The sequence below is a fragment of the Acinonyx jubatus genome, chromosome C1, assembly GCF_027475565.1.
Source record: "Acinonyx jubatus isolate Ajub_Pintada_27869175 chromosome C1, VMU_Ajub_asm_v1.0, whole genome shotgun sequence".
In the NCBI taxonomy this organism is placed as follows: domain Eukaryota; kingdom Metazoa; phylum Chordata; class Mammalia; order Carnivora; family Felidae; genus Acinonyx; species Acinonyx jubatus.
Window position 1 is genome coordinate 147,399,820 of NC_069381.1, and position 23,391 is coordinate 147,423,210.

Below are 23,391 nucleotides of genomic sequence, written 5' to 3' on the forward strand. Positions count from 1 at the left end.
GGGAGAAGCTTCAATGGGATACTCAAAGTTTCATAAAAAAAAAAAAAAAAAAAAAAAAAAGTCCAACCAAGCCAACAAAACCCACCAGGACTGGACATTTAAATTACAGGCATCACACATACAACATCAGTAATGTGTTCTTAAAAATCAGATGTTCAGCATCAAAATGTTAATTAGGATCCCATTCCACATTATTTCAAATAATAAAAAATCATAATGTATTACACATGAATCACCACCCTCAATTTCCTAAAATGTCATTACTTATTTTCCTATTTTTCTACAATTTCCTAAAATGTGACTTAAATACATTTGTTACATATGTATGTATATACCCACGTAATAGATGGTTGTATTGGGATATAAACCTTTAAAACATTGCTTCCTGATCACCAAGTAATCAATACAGTTGTTAGCAGACAATTGCAGTTTAAGCTGTGATTTCTTTTAGCACCAGTGACAGCCGAGACACCTATCTCTTTTGCCCACTCTCAGCAGTTTTCAAAACCTCTCCATGTGATTCTGACATTTTACAAACTGTATTTAGAACGTAACTTGAGACTCCCTATACAATATCTTATTTAAAATATCGTATTGTTTGGTGTAAGTACATTTAGAAATGGCTGAAAATGGGTCGAAAGATAATTCTATTCCGTGACGTTTGGATATAAAAAAAATCAAGAGGCATTCTACCGAAAAAAAAAATTTATCAGAAAGACCTGGAATGAAAGCAGCAATGGAAGGGACGTTTTAAGATAATGAGAGTGGAGGGAAAAGTCATGGGACCTGCCCTGGATATTATCCATGAGAGGATGAAGCAGGAACTTTATAGAACAGAGGAAATGGACAGAGTAGAGGGACAAATAGAGTTGTTTTTTTGACTGTGTCTTGAAAGTCCTGCTTAGAAAATGTACGGTTATCCATTATTTACAGAGGCAGACTAAACATTCTGTAAATCATTATACAACACAGGTACTGCACAATCATAATGAAATATATTTAAAATCCTCATAATCATGATCTTTCAATAATGCCACAGGGAATTAATTACTCTATAGTATAGACCATCTGAAAATCATGATACTTAATATTTATAGATTTGGTTTATTTTTTTTTTTAATGTTTTTTTGTTTTTGAGAGGGGGGAAGCACAAGCTGGGGAGGGGTAGAGAGAGGGAGACACAGAACCTGAAGCAGGCTCCAGGCTCTGAGCTGTCGGCACAGAGCCCGAAGCAGGGCTCGAATTCATGGATCACGAGTTCCTGACCTGAGCCTAAGTCGGATACTTAATCAATCCAGCTACCCAGGTGCCCCTCAGTTTATTTTAACTTCTTACTCTGGAGTTTGAGAAAATCTGAAATATGTCCAACTTATGTCCAAATATTGGGGCGCTTGCGTGGCTCAGTCAGTTAAGTGTCCGACTCTTGATTTTGCGGTTCGTGAGTTTGAGCCCTGTGTCAGGCTCTGTGCTGACAGTGTGGAGCTTGCTTGGGATTCTCTCTCTCCCTCTCTCTCAAAATAAAGAAATAAACAAACATAAAAAAATATATCCAACTCCATTCAAAGCTTTAAAAATATTAAAAGTCAAGGACTACTTTAGAAAGGTGATTCCTTTCAGTAATTCCTGACATCTTTCATGATGTTGAATCTTTTGAGTCAAGGTAAATGTCTATCTTGGTAGGGGCACCTGTGTCCTTCAGGAGCCTCAAGGTCTTAGCAGGTAACTTATCTCTTTCCTAGAACCCTTTAACTTCTATAAATCTTTCCTTCTGGAAATGGGAATGTCCCTGAGGGAATGATCACATGCTACTAGCCAGAAGTAGCAGAGGACAGCACAAAATTACTTTCCTTTGTACTTCAAGAAGCCAGAGAATATAAAATTATCGATCTTTTGAAAAGGATATACGAAATATCAAATTGGTGAGTTTCAGGCTTGAAAATATTTCCCACAGCAATTCAAGGACCACAAATGGAAAAAAAAAAATGCATATAATTATATGAATTTCTGAATAAGTGCCCCCTACAGGTACTAAGTATGACATAACCTGACTTTACATTTGGGCAATAAAAAGACTGGGGCATAAACCTCACTTTAACAATATTCTTCATCTAGAATGCTAAAAGTTCATCAGAAACAACCCTTGAGTAAAGCCACTGTAGAACTACTAAAGAAGAGATTTCTAACCTATAAATAACCAGTGTCTAAAAAAGTCGGACTTGTGTACAGATTCGAAATAGCATTTGTGGCTTCCACCTCACTTAAAGTACTACTGAGGATGTGGGGGCACAGGACAGGTGTTCAGAAGTGACCCAGGCTGTCTGGGACGGAGGGAGGATGTTCGCAGTGACAGGCAAAGCACCAATGCCAGGCTTCGGAACCAAAGCCAGGGACCAGAGCAGCGACGACTGGCTCTCGACTCACCTTTGCCATTTGAGCTTGAACCCCACTAGCCTTCAGGGCAGACACAGCTTTTTGAGCTGCTGCAGGACTGTCGAAGTCGACAAAACCATAACCTGAAATGCAAAACACACTTCGTTATTAAGCCATTCTTTTGTAATAATGTAAAGAGCAAAAAAAAATGACTCTAGTTGGTTTCCAATGTGGGCAGCAGAAACGAAACCCTGACGTCCTGACAGATGTCTAGCACTGACAGCTGCAAATGCAGCGTCCTTCTCAGGCTGTCTTTCCCTGTCGTCTCTCATGAGCTAGACCAATGTCCCTTCAAAGTAAAAAAGAAAACAAAACAGTTTCCCCTTTTCTCAGGTGTCCTATACTTACTGGAAAAAAAAAAAGACATCTAAGTTAACCAACCAAAGTTAAGAAAAGAAAGGGGAGGGAATCAACTTCAGAGAAATAGCATTTCTAACGATTTGGCGAGAAGGATAGAACAATCCTTTGGAACTTAAGACATGACAGGAACAAAAATGTTTATTCCATAGACTAAACTATATTTTTCAAAGAAATTAAGAATACCCATTAAATACCCCAAATATAAAATAATCTAAATTTTAGTACTTGATTAAAAATATGATCACTTGTTTACTTAAAATATACCTCATGATCCCCCTTCACTTAAAGAAGGGGGTAAAAAATGCCTCCAGATATCCAAAAGAGCTGTTTCAGCAGTTCATGCTCTAAAACCTAAAACTAAACCTCCCCAAAGAGGCTCTGATTTAAAGCTTATTTACCCATAGCTTTAGAAACATTTTTAACAAGCTGGTCAGCTACTCCTTGGCCACAATGTATCAAAAGCAGAAAAAGGGAGGGGGGGTGTCAGGCTAAGGGTAGGGCTGCTACAAAAGAAGCATATGGATGGTACTTACCAATGAAAACTGGCAACAAGCGATAAAAGAGGAAAACTATACAAAGAACAGGACTTACTCAGTGTAGAGCAATAGCTCCACGCGTTTTGCACAATCCAGTGAATATCACTGTACTAAAACAGGCACTCTCCGATTTTTCCCTGTGATCATTAAGTTATTGGCAAAAAGCTAAATTGTATTTAACACACTGTTTAAAAGATCAGGGAAACCAGGCAAAAATACCAACAGAGATTTTATTGGAACTCAAACCTATTACAAAATAAATTTTCAATGAGTAAGAGTATTTTGAAAAACAAAAACACTGTTAGGACGCTGCACAGAAGAAGGGCCAGTCCTATCATTGACGTGTAGATATCGTAAAGATAGTTTAGACTGTGAAGTCCTAGTGCCAAAACAGACCAACATACAGATCAACAAGGCCAAATGCAAAGCTTGGAAAAGGTTCAAAGGTCAGTGTGCACTCTTAGTACCAAAAATACGGTCTGGTAACAAAACAAGTTGTAATGAAACAGAGTAAGCCATCAATTATAGAAATAGATGTTTCAGTAGAGATTAGATTAGTTAAAGCTGAAGTAAGAAGCAGCTTCCTTCTATTACTTGGAATTGGACTGAAATAAAGCCTAGTTTGATTTAGACAGTGGAGAAATAGCCAGGTTGGAAAGAAAAAGAAGAGTTAGCTCAGGTAAAAGCAGAGAATGCTACTCAACTACCACATCAGAAATTAGGTTAAACATATTCTGAGTGTTACGTAGAAACCTGTAGTTAACGGTAATATGCATCCCTCCGTGGGCACACACAGGCACACACTCTCTCGCTCTTGTACGTATTTTATTACCAAATACAACTTGAGCAGGCCATAAATGAATACCCAACTACAATGAAATGATGTAACTCCTACTCATGGATATTTAAGCGTGTCCTCCGCACAATTCTGCTGTTGCCAATAAATCACAAGAGACAGAGGATCTCAATTTTGATGTAACTGTGGTTGAATTTATTACCAGTCAAGTACTATTAGTATCATTTTATCTGTTATTTTCTTATTAGGAAAAAATCCATAATGGTTGCATGCTAGTTGTTTACATCCTTTTCTAACCACATAGCTGTTTCATAAATATTTGCTTTAAAACGAACGTTAACGGATAGGCATGCAACCACGTGCCCTTTTCCATTTTCTCTATTGTATCACTTTCTAGTAAAATATGAGAGTATGCAAATTTGAACTACAGGTTCTATGGGTTTCATTATAAATATATGTATAAAGATGTTTCTGAAGGTGGGATTCACTAAGTAACACAACACCCTCACACTGGGTCCCCAGGAGGGGTCTCAGCTCTCAGGACCAGGCATGTCCTGCTTCCTGGATTTTCCTCCACACTGTAGTGACTGATCCATGAGAATAGCTATGTTTTCTGTTTTTGCTTTGGCTATTAGGAAACATAGGCAGGCCATTTCTGTAGGAACCTGAGGTTTCCTGCTCTTACCCTTAGTTTCTCACTGGTCACCCATTTTTATTTTGCGTGCATGTGTTCTAGTCCTGTATGTAATTCTGTAAGCATTAATAATTAATCAGTGTCATCCTCAATACTTTGTAAGTTGTTTCTTTTTCTTTTTTCTTTTGGTCCTGAATTGCCATATATACCAGTGTTGGCAAGTTTTTAAATACCTTTAGTTGGCTAAAAATGGACAAAAATTGAAATGCAGGAGAGCAAGTGATTCGTGAATTTTCACATTTAATAACTAAGGTACATGTTATTCAGAGCAATGTTTCTCCCTTCAGTGTAATTTTCTTTCTTGGATTCTGTCTATAAAATCTGCTTTGTGACCAAAAAAAATGTTCCGTGACCTCTAAGGTCTCTTAATTTCTAGGTGTAAAATTCTTTGATACAGTCAACCTCAAAAAATTAGTATATAACACAGGAACTTTCCATTTATGTGAATATAATCTCTTAGCATTACCTATTTATCCATCTATCCATCCATTCACCTACCTACCTTCTCAAGTTATCAGTGGCTAACATGTTATTTGTCTTTACCATGAGGTATGTTGTGTTATTTCTTCTCGTCTGTCTTAAAATTACTTTTTTTTTTCAGGCGCTCTCTCATTCTCACTTCTAGGATTTTATAAACCCATTTTGCTTCCTTGGTCCCCTCACTCCCTATCCACCCCTCACATATGCTGACATCTATCTATTCCTGAGAGTCTGTGTGAAACAAAGAGCCCTAAAAGATTCCTGTCATTGCCCTCACACAAAGCAGTATCTCCTTCGATTCACTTCAAGAGAAGGTCTCTAAGAGATGTGGCGTATAGAAAATCAGTTCCGAATTATTCCTTCTCTTATTCTAAAAGCACCACAACTCTCTCCACTTACCTTTGAACACTTTCCAACTGTTAAGGCTTTGTATTATGAAAATAGTTTACATTTAGCAGGAGTATTTTTTATTTATACCTTTTCTATACCATGTTGAGCATTTTATAGATTTTGGTTTCTAGGGAATAAGTTCTCATTGGAGAAGAGTGCATAATACGTAGGAATTTTCAGTGCAGGGGCGTAGTGAGGAATTCACCCTTACTTAACTGGGGCAGCTTTGCTAATTTTAAACACACTGATCTGCCATGGAAGATTCTTTTGGGGGGGTGGGGATGGGAGGAAAGATAGGGTAAAGCCATAAAAGCACTGGTCTACTGCGATTTCTCTCTCAGTTTGAAACAAATGTTGGAGATCAGCTTCCTGTTTTATGCCTGCAAAAACCCATTTTGCTTTATACAACTAAAAGATTTTTTTTCTGTGTCCTGCTTTCCCAAATCATTTACAAATATGTGAAGTGACGCTAACCTTGGCAACTAAATGTAAACAGTACAGTCTACAATTTGACTCCCTCTAGTTTAATTCATTTAAAATATTTATTGAGTACCTCTCTACATAAAGCAATGCTTTATTCCCTGTCCCCAGGCAAAACTGTCTTAATGTGCTATGTTGCTTCAACAGGAGCTTAGCTATTGGCCACAATGGCTTCTTTAAATTTAGGAGCTTTGAAGAAGAGTCAAATACAATGAACCACTTCACGTCTAGATTAAAGGAAATGGCTGGCTTCTAAGGCGAGGCCTTACCATAGGGTTCATTTACATTCTTTGCCTTTCTCAGACGGTGCTAAACCACAGCCATCACCACTACTTGAAAAACTAGGGTCTAATTAATGAGGAGATTTGCCTTCTCTGCCTATTCCTGTCAACCTTATTTCAATTCATGGGGTCAGTAGTTCGACTCAAAGTCAGCTGACTCCATTCTTCCCCTTTCCTAGAAATCACATGCCCATTGTTAAGATGCTGGATCATTAAAAGTCAGAACCGGGGAGCATCAGCACTGCCTACTGTAGACGCCTCCTCTTCCAGCTCATGGAGCTGGATGAGCTCATCCTAATTACATGGAAAACTGAAGGTCAGTGCATCAAATTAATGCAGCAGCATATTTCAAAGGGGGATATGACCTCCCCTCCCTATTACAATTTGGTCAGTGAAAATGGTTCTCTCCTCCCTGCTGCCAATATTGTCAACAGGCATTCAGCACAGAACAATTGGGAGTATTGAAACATGTAATTAAGTACTGCTTAAAACTACTCTATTCTAATTAATAGAGCCAATTTGCACAATATGTAATCTTTTCAGTTCTTTAGTGCAGTCCAATGGTCTTCAGTAAGCAGCTCTAATCTCCTTGGGCTCAGGAAAGAAAAGCTATTTTCTAACTTTACTTCCCTTTTAAAAGTAGCGGCTAAATGCCAACCAGTATCCTGCACATTAGCTCCACTGGTGTCCGATCTGCGATTCTGGCAAACTGCTAACTGCTTAGGGTTTCCAGCCAAAGCTCGACCAGGGACAAATGTAAAGGCATATGCTGACATTGTGCAAGACGGGAACTGGGTGACACATAAGACTTGCTTTTTAATAGAATGGAGGTAGTTTTGAAACCAAAGATCAGGTTTAAAATTCCATCATTTTCCTAAAGCTAGGATTTAGTAGATTATCATCCAAGGGAAGGTACCTTTGCATTTGTTCGTTGTCTTATCCAAAATTGCCTTCGTGGAGACTATTTTCCCATATCTAAAAGATAAACAGGAAAAAAAAAAGGAGAAGTTAAAATCAAGGAACACTTGTTAACATCTAAGTCCAGAGAACACACATACTTTTCAAACATCTGCAAACTTTAAGACACAAAATGTTCTATACTTAGAGGACAGAAAATGAGACTTCTAAACTCTAAACTAAAAAGGGGAATGACTAGGTCTGCTATTTGAATCTTTGGATTACAGTTGGATGTTGAACTTTGAGGAATCAGAGGTACTTACCTGACAACCTTGGGACCAAAAAAAAAAAAAAAAAAAAAAAGAAAAGAAAAAGGAACATGAGCTCTGTAAAAAGTTTCTTCTAGTAACACTATGTGAATACAAAGCCAAATGTAAGGCTACAAAATTACTGAAGTACTATGATCCCCAAAGACTTTATAAACTGACATGAGGGGAAAGCTGCCTGCATTATATCTATTCATTTTGGTTTTGCAGACAGCACTGCATGGCTCCACATCGTCACGTGCACGCACGTCCTTGTTTAACATGCCTGATGGTGTATTTAGTGCAGGTCTTTTTTTACCTAAGACTTTGATAGCTATTTAGATCTATATAAACAAATCTATAAAAATATATAACTAACACATTCATTAATATCTGTTTTAACTGAGCAGTAACAGCTATATAGTATACACGCTAATGTGTGTGTACATGCATGTGTGTGTAAGAAATGAACACTAATGAGGGTGTGTATAAATGTGTTCAAATTCCTTAATGTACAGTAGACACTGGGGGAAGAAGGGAAAAAGTCCAGAATACACTGTTACTGAAGATGAAATGGCAGCATGGCTTAAATATATGTACTGATCCTATATCCTTCATAGTGACTAGACCATTATGTAAGGTGCTGCCATCTATGTCTGTCTTCAAAACCCTAAGGAAAAAAAAAAAACCAAAACGCTTTGAAAAATAATTCTTAAAAATGATTGGGACTCAGATATGCACATAACTTACTTCATGATCTGAAACCTGTGTCTTCATTTATACATGGTCAATTTTCAGATTTTACTTTCCTATGTTTTACTTTTAAAATTTCACGTTTTCTCATGATCTTGAGGACTAAAAAGTCTTAAAATCTTAGGAAATGAAGCATCTGTGCAGCACTTTAAACCATTCTGAATACTGTAGGTTTCTAGTTTATGCATTGAACAAGCTGAAATGTTTTTATCAAGAAGAAACAAATGGCTTGAGCCACCTCTTTCCCTCAGTTAATTTTTACTCTATGTAATCATGTAATCAAATGATTACTAACTAGGCATTAAAGTAAAGATAATTTAAGGTTCAAAAGACAATTACATCCAAGAGGCATAATGCTGTACAAACACTTTCAATTCCCTGTAGAGACTCTTGAGTATTTATAACAACATTAACACAGGTCACTATGCTTACCAGGAAAAAAAAAAGTAATAATTAAAAAGAATCTGCTAATCAGAAAAAATAGGTGATTTTAGCAACCATTTCTCTATGTAGGTTATTTACATGCTTGATATTTACCAGTGCTCTCTCCTTTGCTCAAGTTTTGGATGAAAAGATTTTTAGACTGCATTCCTGTCTCATACCGTTCCAAAAGTACGGAAGAAGAAAGTTAGTACAGCTCCAATTTGGGATAAGGAGATTGAGAGTCACAGAGATTAAGAGACTTTGCTTGAGGTCACAGAGTTCAGGGTCTTTTGTAAACCACACAGAAGAAAGGAAATTTAGGGAAGGTCAGGGGCTGGCCTTCTACCCTTCTGGTCCTGCCCTCCACACTAATGATGGGAAGGAAAGAGAGGAGTGGGAAGTAGGAAAAAAGAAAAGGCTCCTGGAACTCAATCCATGTCACACTCTCTTTGGGTTTCTGTTCTCTCTGGTCTCTTTGCTACTTTGAGGTCACTCCTCACTTCCACATCTATGAAACCCACACCTCTTCTGCTCTGAATTGACTCCCCAGATCTTGTTCTACTTCTCTGGGCACTCTTTCCATTCTTCTTTGCCCATTCAGCCTCTTCTTCTCCCTCCTTAACCAAGTACTCTCATCTCAACCCTTCCTTTGCCTAGGAAATCCATCCAGTGCTATGGGGTTGTTTAACGCATCTTCTCTGATGGTGCCTGTCTCCTTTTGGAGTTGTTTGTTGTTGTTGTTTTATCCCCCCCCCCCCCCCGACTTTAGTTTTTGTCTCCTCCGCTTTCAACTTAAATATCTTAGTATGTTATTAAGATACTTTAATATCTCATTCAATGTCACCTAATGCCCGATATTTTCTAAATCCCATCCCCAAAGAACCACAAACACATCTTCCCTGTCTTTTTCATTCAATAGCACTATCTCACTCCCAATCTCCCCTCAAGCTCGAGATCTTACAGACACCATCAACTCAGGCATTCCTGAGTCCAGGCAGTCAGTAACTCTTCTGACTTGTCTCTGATGTGTTTCTCATATTCATCCTTTCCCTTCACTGTGTCTAGACCCAAGCAAAAAACACATAACAGCTCTTGCCTTGCCTCCAGCATCTGGTGCTTCCAACCCTGTCTGCTTTTATTTACCTTAAACATCACTTTAAACATGTCTCTCCCATCCATCCCACCATTATCCCATTCTACCCATGCTTCAACTTGAAGAACCTGTTCAAACATTTTCTCTTCCATGAACCCATCCCTAATCTCCTCATCCAAATCCGTTGTGATTTTGTAAGAAACCAGAAAAGGGATTACATGTACTCAATTCCTACTTATGTTCTAGGCACTGTGCCAGGGGCTTTGTATGCATGATCTTATTTAATTAACTTTGCAACAATCTTAGGAGGTAGGCGCTATTATTCCCATTTTTGCAAATGGGAAAACGAAAGCTCCTGTAAATTTTAAGCCTAAGATCTCACCTAAAACCCCAAAGCTTAAATGAATTGTGTTTCATTTTTCACTGCAACTTACTCATGAAATAATTTTGAGAAACAAGTTTCCTTTATACACTGAGGGTATGAAAGGAGAGGAACCAAGCAGAAGCCCTCTTTGTATTTTATTTTACCTGCAAAGACTTCTTCTTATCAAGTGGGAGTAGACTTATTTTCAAGCCAAAGCAGAGCTTCTGTTTGTGTTAAACACAAGAAATAAACATGTGGTTCCTGGCTGAAAGAGGGATGGGAGGGGGGGGTGTGTGGGAGAAGAGATATTTCTAAAATGTATCAGTTTTGCTTTCTACTGTGGTTTTTACCATGATTTGTGGGTTAAGCCTGAAAGACTGTGACTCTCAGGCAGAAAACAGTTTCCACTCAGTCTGTGCTGCTAGTATTCCATATCGTCTCCCGGCATTGCAGTGGATCAGTGGACTGCCCGTATGGAGTTACCTGAGGGGTGCAGCAGGGTTTACCTCTCATAAGCTGTCTTCTTTTGGGGGCTATCCACTCACCTACACTTCCCACAGTGTCAGAGGTACCTCATTAAAATCACCAGGCTGGAACATGTCACACTTGCCATCACTCAGGCCCTGGCTAAGGTAGCTTCTCAGCGGGTGATGAAGTCAGCATGTTGTGGGGAGGGAGTACGGGACAAGTAGTTCTGATGACAGGTGAAAGGATCTAGAACATGGGGATGAACTGTCTATCAAATGGCACCTCAAGAAACAGGAAAAAGTACAGCAGGGCTTTAGAGCAGTCACCATTTCCCACTACTGGTTCTATCTGCAGTAAGATTTACTAACATGGGGCCAGGGATGGGGGTGTTATAGATGATTAACATTTCGTCTCATTCTGTTGTTGATCATCAGGGCCCAGGTGTAAAAATTCATAAAGCAACTATTCACCTACCCTTGTTCCAACATGCATTTTGTTTAAAAAAATCATGAATTGGGGCGCCTGGGTGGCTCAGTTGTTTGTGTGCGACTGGTGATTTTGGCTCAGGTCATGATCTCACGGTTTGTGAGTTTGAGCCCCACTTTAGCCTCTGCGCTGATGGCACGGAGCCTGCTTGGGATTCTTTCTTTCCCTCTTTCTGCCCCTTCGCCACTTCCCACTGCAAGTCTGCATGCACTTGCTCCCTCTCAGTAAATAAACTTAAAAAAAAAAAAAACAAACTCATTAATTAACAGGGACATGTTGGGAAAAACAGGCCTCTTGACTGGCAGAATTCATATTCTGACAACACCAAGGAGAAGAGAGCAAAGCATAGACTTTTATGGGAAAAATGTGAATATGAAGATTCTTTGGGTTTTTACCCGATTCAAAGTAACAAGGCTCAGACCACAGCTCTGGTACCCAAAATATAATATTCTTTGCTAAGAGCAGATAATCCACTCCAGAGGAAGCAAAAGGATAAAGAGTAATTAGGAGATGTGACTACAGAATCATTAGAATTTCAAAGGGAGAGGATAACAAGTAAAGACTCACATTTAAACCTATTGGCCCAAGTGAACTTGGCTGATAAAACCTTCTGCTGATAATCTACCAACATTTCTTGTGCTTCTATCACAGCTTTAGACATTTCTCCCCCATTTCCTTTTAAATTTCTTTCATCTAAGTTTCAGTCTGTACTTAGTAAGTAAAACTTCATTTTCTCCTCTGCCCCCATCAGTCACTCCTAAGCTCTAACTTTTTATTAATTTACCTTAATTACAACAGAAATGCATACTTGTAATTAGAAGACACAGAAAAGTAGGTTGAAATGTTAGTATCACCAGAAGTCCTGGGTAGGAATGTTAAAGCTCATTAGTGCCTATCTTTAGACTTTGTCCAACGTGCGGGCACATATGGAACACACACGTGTGCAACCTGTGTACACACACACACACACACACACACACACATGTGTGCACAAACTCCTGTACTAGGGAACTCATGGCTTTTATCACATTCCAAGTTACAAGCCCAGGCTCTGGAAAGTGGAGTCCAACCCACCCACCACCAACAGATGGCGACAGTGGTTGATAAGTTATTTTAACATTGGTCATTCCAGTTGTAAATTTATTTAAGATACCACAGGGTTATGTGCAGTGTCTGTTTTGAAATATTTTAGGATCATTATTAAACCTGAAAAAGCAATGAGTATGTGGAAAACAGGAAGAAAAAGTATACACTTACAATGTGAACAAAAAATATATTTTAAGTTTGATGAAGGTGGGATACTGCTCATGTATAGAAGATGATTGGTTTTTGTTTATTTTTTAAATTTTTAAAAGTTTTAAGATAGAGACAGAAAGAGAGAGCATGCGAGTGAGCAGGGAGAGGGGCAAAGGGAGAGAGAGGATACCAAGCAGGCTCCGCACTACCAGTGCAGAGCCTGACGTGGGGCTCGATCTCTTGATCTCAGGATCATAACTTGAGCTGAAATCAAGAGTTGGATTTGACCCAACTGAGCCACCCAGGCTCCCCATGGTTTTTGTTTGTTTTAATAGCTGAACTGCCAGTGAAGGACAGATTGAGTATGCATCCTGTGAGATTCTGTGCCTGTGCAAAGGACAATAATCAGCAAGAAGGAGGGACAGGGAACTGAAATGATGTATGAGTATACGACTATCAGTTCAACATCAATACTGGACAATATGATCTAATGAGTTAATTCAGGAGACTAATAAAAGCAACAGCTTACATTTATCCAGCTTTTATTTTATGCCAGGCACTACTCTAAGTGTTTTAAGTCATTTTAATCTTAACAACCACCTTTGGAGTAGGTGAAGGCTTTTTCTCACTTTGTAGATGTGAAACTAGAGAGCAGAGCACGGGGCCTAGTAAAGGTAGCACAGCCAGGAAGTGGCAAAGATGGAAGACAGGAAGTTTGCTCCGGACAGCCATGCTGACAGATGCAGAAACTGGTTACCAACCATGGGCTGTTCCATAGGTTCAAAGCAATTCCCGTCTTGAGTCTGCATGGCTCTAAATGAGTGAGAGGATGAGGGCAGACTCTAACTGCAAAGGTTTCCAGGACAGATGCTGATAACATTCAGAAGGGAGTTACTGCACTTTCTGAGATAAAATAGACAACACTGTTCTGCTTGGAATAAAATGCCCAATAGAGCATATGTATTCGTGGAAAGGAGGCATGACTGGCTTTAAAGCGTAAAAGGAATAATTCATGTATTTACTGGGTAATAATGGATTTGGGACTATAAGCCATAACTCTTGTCATTTTGGACTTTTGGGGGAGAAGAAAAACAATGCACACACAAACACACCCACACAGAGATCATACTGTATATGCTGTTTTCTACCTTGCTCTTTTCGCTGCTTTACTTTTCCAGTGGCCTCCCAGGAAAAGAGAATTTCCTAAAATTTGTTTTAGCTCTTCTAACAATGGGTTGAAAAGAGGAAGGAAAAAAAGTATTAGATAACACTCATTTTGCTAATTAGAAAAGTTTGTTGGAGAATGAAATAAAAAAGTAGGAGTTTTCCAGTGAGGATTCAGAATAACATGGATAACAAAGCCATGGATATATGTTTTTTATATATATATATATATATATATATATATATATATATATATATATGTATGTATATGTATGTAACATGCATAACATATATATATGTATGTATATGTATGTAACATGCATAACATATATATATATATATATATATATATACATATATATATATATATATTTCCATGGATATGTTATCCATGTTATTCTGAATCCTCACTACCTTGAATAACTCAACTGGTTATGTTTTCTTTATTTACTTGGTATAGGAAGTGGTAAGCATTTGAAGATGTGACATTTTACATTTTAAAATTAGGCAACCAATATCAAGCAAATTTTATAAGACTTTACCTTTTTAGCACTGAAGATTTTATTTTAAAGTTTATTTATTTATTTTTGAGAGACAGTGCAAGTGGTGGGGAGTGGGGGGAGCAAACAGAGAGAGAGGGAGAATCCCAAGCAGGCTCTGCACTGTCAGTGAGGAGCCCAAAGCAAGGCTTGAACTCACAAACTGTGAGATCATGACCTGAACTGAAATCAAGAGTCAGATGCTCAACCGACTGAGCCACCCAGATGCCCCAGCACTGAAGATTTTAAATGTTTCTGCAAGACTCTTCTAAGATCTAAAAATACGAAAGGTATAGAAAGTTATTCTACTTTTCATTTCAGTTGTTTTGCCTTAATGGTCCCTGTTACTTGGGTGTAACAAAGGCTGGGTGTGCCTTTGTGGATAAATGATTTCTGGCACATGGGACAGAACAGAAATCTCCCCCATCTTATGCAGCTGAAATTGGAGCCAGAGTTTGAAGGAGGTAAAATGCTTGGCAAGGGAAAGCTGCTACAGCCTTAAAGGTCAGGAACAAACCTGGTGCTGAAGGTGATCGGAACACAGGAAAGACAAGAACAGTCAAGAAAGGGATCTGACCAAGAAACCAACCCACACAGCATGTCTTTGGCATGCCCTTTACCATATAAGGCCTAGGAAGAATATACACAATGCCATTCTTGTCATCAAAGGGGGGACACTCTGTTGGGGGAATGTTAGGGAATCTTTAATATTAAAAAAGAACTAAGAGAACTTGAGGTGTTGTCTGATGAATGCTAAATCAAGGAGGCATAAAACATAGGATAAATGTCAAGTTCATGAAGAAAGACTTTGGGGAAAGCAGAAATTCAATAAACAGAGGAACCTGTCTAATGCAACCCGTGTTGGAGGAGCAAGGGACGCTAAGTGTGCAAAGGTCCTAGAGGGCCTGGAGTTCCAGGAAAAGGAGTCAAGGAACAGGACAAGGCTGGAGGTGTTGCAACTGCACAGTGATATGACGAAAGCAAGAGTTTAGTAAGATTAATGAAAATCTTATGGCTAGGATCAGCAGAGAGATGCCACATTTTATTATTTTTGTTTTTGTTCTTGGTACTCAAGCAATAACACTCACGTTCAAGAAATTAAAATGGAGGGATCAGAGCAGCTAGGAGATGACTGGAAAGGTTCCAAAGGACAGAAAAGTTTTAAGACAGAGGACTTTTGTGAACTAGCCTTAAATGCTTAACTTGACAGCTGAGAAAAATAATCCATGGTGTCTGTGCGATGGAAAGCCGGTGGCTTGTTTCTGTGAATGCAGAGAAGAGGGAGAAAAGGAGCCACTGCAGCTCACTTTTCCACACTGTCCTGGAAAGGACAAGGGGTTCCAGACCCTGTCCCAGACCTAGAGCTTCAGGAGACATGATCTGGCAGAAGCTCTGACTGTCCTTGGGCAGTCTATCCCTCCTCTACACTGGTTCTGTCATGGCACAGGTGCTGGTGGAGAATAAATTACAGAAGCTCTGGAACAAAGCGTCACATTTTTCAAGAGAAAATATATACACCTGCGGATCTGATTTTTTGTAACACTAACATGTTAAGATAAACATGCCCTTCAGGAATACAAATAAAATTGGCAATTTGTACCCAGTTTTTGAGGTTTATAACCTCTTCTGACTAAATTTAGAGCCATGCCTGCTCATCTGCCTTTTCAACATTCCTGGGTGGCACAGCTCATCTATTATAATTGCTACACAAAAGTAACCAGTTCAGTCTGTTTATTGCATATATGGCTTGAACTAAATAAGTCATAGAGAACGGACATTAAAACTACCTCATTAGAAATGGCTAAGATGCATTTTTGCCATATTCTATGAAAAAATTACACTTCTAAATAAAAGGCACACTATAAAGCATTTGATTTATTACACGGATTTGCTATTGTAGTTTAATATCAAATCTGTTATGATCTGCAATCAAGGTAAAGTAGCTTTAGACTATTTTATGGTCTTTTAAGAGCACACAGCATGCAAAGTGTCATTTACATTATCTTATGACAGAATTTTTGCCACAAGTCACTGTACTACGGCACTTAGGGATGCAGTCACAGATCTATGTTAGCGGTCCCAATACTAATATGTCAGAGGAAAATAATACTCCCTGAAAACGGAAACCAGAATTTTACATGTAAAATAGAGATTATCTATCAGTCTGAAACACTGATTAGTGTCTAACATTTAAAACAAAGACAGCTTGGTTGTAGAAAGTGGTCTTTTATTTCTGAACTGAATTTATGCACTGACAATGACAGAGCATTTTAAAAACTCTCTTCCTCTCCCATCAAAACCCGGAATGTATTTTCTTTGCTTTGACAATGTCACCTTCATGTTGACTTCACGTTACTGTATCGTAACGAAGACAGTATTATACTAGAAAGTAGACAGATTTGCAGCCAGAGAGGTCTATGCTCAAGGGATCCTTTGGTCAATGACCAGCTCAGGGACTCTGGTGTAGCAGTTGTCTGGCCTCAGTAATCCTACCCATAAAGCAGAATGGTAACATCTAACCTCACAGGACCACTGCTAAGGGGCTGGCACAGTGCTTGACACAGAATACATACTCAATAACTAATAAATGCTGTCCTCTTCTCCCAACACACTCCAAATAATGGCACTTCTAATTCTTACCACTTGATAGCACTAAGCTAGACTACCTCCTTACCTTAATTTCGACATGATCCTGGGTTTGCAAATGTTGAGAAAATGTAGACCTACCACTTTTTATCGTGACTTTTCAGTACAGTCATTTGCATAATGTAGCCACTCAATATATACTGGCTGAATATGTGAAACATAAACATGTAATATGAATTTTTTTCCGCTGAAAGTGTTTGGTAGGGAACTGAAGGAGGTTGGCAGTAGTAGGGAGAAGGGAAATATTACATTTTGCCTTGGAAAATGAACACTGCCTTGTATTTTATTCCAATTTAGCTTATAAGAACACCAAGGAGGGAAGCGAGGTAATTTAACAGTTTAACACGAAGTAAAAATTAGTACCAAGAAGAGAAATGTAAAATGTTAGCAGGGGGAGAGACCCAAAAAACTAACAGAATTTTTGTTCCTAGATTGTTTTTCATGTATCTCTAAATTTGTTGCTCTTATAAAGAGAAATCAAAACTAGAAATCTTTCGGACACACACACACACACACACACACACACACACACACACAGTACCAAAGAACTATGTCAGAATCTGCAGAAACTGAATGCATTAAACTGCAACACTGAAAAACATATTAATGTTTTCATTAATTCAAACTGCTTCATTCAAAACAAGAAAAGCGTGACAGAGACTAAAAGTAAACAATGCTCTCTGAAGCAAAACAGAGAGTTATCTGAAACTATTAAAACAGAGTGTGCAAATTACCTAGAAATTTCTTTTGATTCTGATACAAGCAAAAGAGGCAAGAGTCAAATTGGACATTTCCTAGACCAAACACTCGTGTTGGCTTTGATCCAAAACACAGCACCAGCGTATTGATTTTCAAATGCAGTAGGTCCATCCTTTTCTAAAGTAAGATGTCTTGACTGCCACAGGACCTTGAAAAGCCAGTCTGGAGAACAGACTGAAAAGGGAAATGATATCTCTTCTACTCATTTTTAGCTCTAAGAAATCTGGGGACACAGTATAAATGCATCACTGGTATATACACTTGGACAGTATAAGCAAGAGAATGCTAATGTAATCTGCCAGCACAGTTGATGTTCCTAAACTCAGATATTTCATTCAAGGGGCACTTGTGACCATGGTCACGGTTCTGAGTGGATCTGATGGAAAAGGAATGTTGGTTTCTCCCACGTGGGTTTCCTACTGGTTTGCCTCTGAGCAAACCGTCCTTAGACACTGTAGCTGAAGATAAGCAGTCATTCCAGAGCCAGAGCAGTGTGGTTCTGAAAGTTTATAGTCTTAACAATTAAGAAAATCAGAGGGGAATCATCTGTATGTAAAAGAATGGAACTAAGGAGAACCAAATGCTGTAAATTACTTCAGAATCAGTTTCACGAAATTACCATATCCCAAATCAAAGGGCTATACCTCACTCTCAAGATGGCTGGAATTCACTGCATTTTCCAGAAGATGTTCTCATTCTCCTTTGCGAGTAAGGGGGCTGTGAATGAAGGCTAGGACTGTTTACATGACTTTGTAATAATTTTCCCATCTTGGTTGTTTTGAGAAATCTTGCACAATAAGAGAGGTACTAATGGAAAGTGAAAATGCCATTCAGATTCTCTAAAATAACAAAAAACTAGATTCAAGAAATGAAGGCTAATACTGATCTGAAGCAAAATTCCAGAGTGGATTGGTAAACAGAAGGTTAGAGAGACTTGTGAGAAGAACAAATACGAGTGAAGTCCTGAAGAGCAAACCATACACATTCAAGTTTTGTTCTTTCTGTTTTGTCGGGGGGGGGGGGGGCTGCTAAGGAAGAAAGAGCTGCTTGGGAATGCTACACAGCGTATTTTTATTTGAGCTAAATAAAAATCATTATTTGCTCATGGAACTAGATGAGGACACCTGGGAAGAGAAGTTTGGTTTGGATGAGTGGGTATGTAAAGGGTTAAACAGGTGTCTGGGCTGAACTCTGTTGGTCAGTGATCGCAGCATGGAGGGAAGGCTCTAGTGCTGTGCCACACGGCTCTGTTCCTGGCAGCACTTTCTCAACACGTAAGCAACTACATAAATCAGGTAACTAATAGCATGCTAATTACATATATACATGTTCCAAAGCTGGCAGGGGAGGATGGTGGATGTAAGCTGTCAAAATTAATACTTTGAAACTGTTTCAACAGGCTACAATAAATCCTTGGCCAAAGCCAACACTATAATATTTAACAGAGAAAAGTAAGTCATTTGTATATGACTTATTCTGGGGGCGGGGGTGGGGGGAATCAACTGTATAAATTTAGGTAATGCTTCAACGTATTCATGTGAAAATACATGATTTTTTGATTAGGAACAAACAAGTTCAAGTTCTCTGAATAAAACAGACTTAGGTTGCACTAAGAAAAATACATGATCCTGATCATAATGATAAATTGTGCTTTTGGGTCTCTTTGCTCACCAATCCCCAAAACCCACCATTATGGGTTAAATTGTGTGCCCCATAAGATGTCTTAGGCTCCAGTACCTATGAATGTGATCTTACTTGGAAATAGGGCCTCTGCAGATATAATCAAGTTAAGAGGAGGTCATTATTAGGGCAGGCCCTCATCCAATGTGACAGGTGTCCTTATAAGAGGGAAATTTGGATACAGAGACACAGAGAGATGCTATATGATGACAGGTGGGGAACTGAGCTACAAGCCAGGAATACTAAGGATTTGTGGCAAGCCACTGGAAGCTAGGATGAGGCAAGGAGGGGTTCTCCCCTATAGGATTCGGAGGCAACACAGCTCTGTTGACACCTTAATTTTGGACTTCTGGCCTCTAGAACTGTGAAACAATAGTTTTGTTCTTATAAAGCCACCCAGTTAGTGGTACTTTGTAAGAGCAGCCCAAGCAAACTCCTAAAACTCACGCTTGCCTATCGCTATACATGTTGCTGTGCCTGCCCTGCTCGGTCTTAATTTCCTGACCCTTAAGCTATTACTTCGCTCGGGGAACTTTAGTGTCATTCTGCAAGACTCAGTTTCATGGTGTTCTCGGGCAGCAAGGCTTTCTGACCGCCCCTCCCCGCACCCCCCCTCCCCCGCTCCCCATGAAGTGGAGTGCTGTGTCTGCACTACGTCCATGGCAGCGTGTCCTCAGTGCATCTTGTGCGGCAGTCAGCAAGCTGCCGCACGGCCGGCGTGTCTGCGTCCTCATTAGATGGGTACCTTTGAACTGCTTTCCTTTGTGTATCAGGCTCCAGAATAGTCAGCAGTCAAAATTAAGAAGAAAGGAGTGGAGGAATAAATAAACGAGGAACAACAGCCTGCTTTCTACATCGAACGTATTTGTTCTAAACCTCTCCTCTTCCCCAGTCTGGGCGCTTTTCGGAAGAGAATGAGCACAATAGACAAGTCCAGAAATCACAGCCTCTGAGGCAGGCACAGCTGAGAGCCTTACAGATGCTTGCCTGGAAAGGGAGACTATATATATATATATATATATATATATATATATATATATATATATATATATATAAAGGCCTTTCTAAACACGACGTAGAGAGTTGCCACCACAAGCAGTGGTGAAGCAGAGAAGGATCTCACAAAAACTGACCTAGGAAGAGAGGATCACCAGCACTCGACAGAAAAATAAGTGCAGCGAATTCTTCCAAAAGTTAAATTTATTCTAAGATTAGTTTTAAAATGGCCTTTCTTTTTAGGAAGTAGTGGTGAAGAGGGGTGGTTATTTCAGTTTGTGTCCTTTTTGACAAAATATAATCTTAACTCTGTACCGGCTCTCTAACCTTAATTACTTTTGTTTAGTATACTGGCACAACCCTCACTCCCGACTTCCTGCTTTGTTCAGGGCTTACTTAACCTTGAATGCTTCAACTGTCAAGGTAAAACAGGTTCCGAATGTAAATGTTGTATTATGTCCTGTATCTTTAGAAAGGCCCTGTAGAATCTGCTAGGAGAGGATCTTCGTAAAAGAGCCCAAATCCTAGTGATACTAGAAAGTTACTGAAGACAGGGAGTCAAAGGAAATCACCAGAAAGTCTCACTACGTAACACAGTCTTACATATATAAACACGTACATATATGCACGCACGCACACAGTTCTTTTCAGGTGAATGTAAAGTTCACTTACCCCAGATGCCATCCCAGGCCCTAGTGGGTGGAGATGGGGGTGGGGGGAGGAGAGGTGGCCTTTCTTTGAGCTTGAGTTGAAAGCAAAACATAGGGATACGACATGATTATCTCCTGTGCTTACTGGAAAAATACACATAACATTCAATCTATAGGATGATCCTAATAATGATAATTCCCACTCTCTTGTAAGAAACATGGGACTGTTTTAGAATGCAGATAAAATAAAATACAAAGTGTGAAGTAAAAGTGAAGTACCCTTTCTCAGTACTTAACTGTTCAGAGCTCAGCTTAACAAAGTATTTGTTTTTCTTTTACCTGGGTCGGTCCCCACCAGGCCAGTATCTGTTCCAAACTGTATCTGACGAAGGTGATAACTGTCCCCTTAACACCCGGGCCTACACTGGGCACACAATTGCTCCATGACCTTGAATGTTTCTACTACAACACTCTAACTCCCAAAGAAATCAGGGAATGTCTTTAAACTGCAGCTTGCTTTCTAGATCTGTCTCCAAGCCCTCACACTTCAAAGGGTTTCCAAATCATACACTTCATTTTCAGAAGCAATGCAACAGGAATGAAGGGCAAGTGAAGAAGGGGATGGGTGGGGGGAAGGAAATAAGCACCTTTCGGTCCAGTAAATGAAAAATTACATTTCCTTCTGGTGGCTGAGCGTGCAACACAAAGAGATACCCAATTATAGAAACCAGAGAAAAGTTGCAATGGAAATTCAGAAGATAATAACAACCAGCATTTTTTAAAACCAACAAATACTTCAGAGACATGTGAAACCATGAAACTCCTGCACATGAACCTTGAATGGTGCACCTTAAAGAAAACAGAGACAGAGTGCATTGGTTTTAAATAGATGAAAACTTGAGGGGTCGGGACCTGCTCTAGTCACATGTGTAATGAGCTGCCCACATTTGTGTTCGGCAAGGATGATAATTTTTAACACTCAGTTCTATAAATATTTTCATCCTTTTCAATGAGAACAACTACTTTGAATTACTACTCAGAGAGGATTTATCTGCAGTACCTGAAGATTTCCATTTCTCTGACATCATTTTACCTAAGGAGATTTTGCAGAGAAGGAGAATAAGATGTTACTCAGGTAACAAGTTACTCTTGAGTAAGCAAATGAGCTAATAAATGGGGAATCGGTACATCTACCAAGTGTGCAACGGACAAGTGGGCAGTTAAGAACTAGGAGAGAAGCGATAGCACGTGTTTGATTTCTATGATAAACTTTGGAAAGAACTGTCACATTCGATATGTTGTAAGGACTTTCACACACATATCTTGTGCAAGCCTCATGACAACCTGGCAAAGGAGATTAGTCCTGAACAGGACACAGGAAAGGAACGAAGACCGAGGAAGAAAGGGGGTCATCTTTCCACTGCACTGCAGCAGAGATGAATTGGAAGTCAGGTTATTTGGTAGGTGCTCAGTAAAAAGGAGTGTGAATCAGGTTCTTCCTGGAACTCATCAAATAGCCACTTCCAGTGACAATGTGCTTTAAGGAAACTTGGCTAAATGGGAAGAGCTTGTCACTACAGCCAGACTGGACCAGTGCCATGAAGATTGTGTTGGGCCAAGGAAATAATGCAACACAACCCTCTTCTTTAGGAAAATGAAACCAAAACATTTAAGGCCAAAATCCATCTCTTTAAAAGTCACCATTTTAGGCTACGTTGAAAGCACAAGTTTTAAGTTTACTTTTATTAGTAGAGATGAGATAATTTGGGGGAGACAAAAAAAATTCTAATGTATACCTAAGACTTTATCCTGAAATGGGGGGGATAAAGTAAAAAAAAATAATAATAATAAAAAAATAAAAGGTCAAAGCTCTTCAGCTAATCACATAACAAAAAGCAAAATGATGAAGATTAAAATCTATCATAACCCACGGTGCAGAAGATAGAAAGAAAAAGGCATTTAGAATCTAAAGAGTATGTTTTAGACACAGGTGTTTATTCTCAACAAAGAGAAATGACACGGGACCTAGCTGTCACCTGAAAAAGGGATGAAAGAGTGCGCAGGACATTATTTTGGGGGAAAATATTTTTTAAATCATCAAACCAATCACTAAGTGGAAACATGCAAAGGTATAAGGATCTGCAGTACCACTGGGCTCTGGTCAGAATGTGGAGGAGTAGGGAGAGTAAAGGTGTCACAAATACCCAGGAGTGTCCAGTCCCTCAACTGGTGGAGCCTCTTACTGTTACATCCGCACAGCAAACCTGACACATGACAGGTGCAGGACAGCAGCCTCCTAGGGAACTGTTCACACTGTTGTGTGGGAAAAACGTTAATGTGCTCGAGACAACAGTGGCAATCAAGGTCTTGACATAAACCAGCTCCTACCCTTGCTAAAAGAAGAGAAGGAACGCAAAGGGGTGTTCAGCATTTCTTGTCATTTGCTCTCCTCAACTGCAGAAGGCTCAGAAGGGATTTTCATAAA

At 39.3% G+C, this 23,391-nt stretch overlaps 1 protein-coding gene across 9 annotated transcripts in view; it reads right to left on the reverse strand.

The window, feature by feature from the left end:
* The window catches only part of RBMS1 (RNA binding motif single stranded interacting protein 1), a 217,288-nt gene that overhangs the window by 36,422 nt on the left and 157,475 nt on the right, over positions 1 to 23,391 (reverse strand). For all 9 annotated transcript variants that reach the window (XM_027055649.2, XM_027055648.2, XM_053215150.1 and 6 more), the window contains exons 3-4: positions 7,364 to 7,422; positions 2,422 to 2,513 (exon numbers count right to left, since the gene is read on the reverse strand). In XM_027055649.2, the coding sequence (XP_026911450.1) occupies positions 2,422 to 2,513; positions 7,364 to 7,422 (151 nt within the window). The remainder of the gene's footprint in view (positions 1 to 2,421; positions 2,514 to 7,363; positions 7,423 to 23,391) is intronic.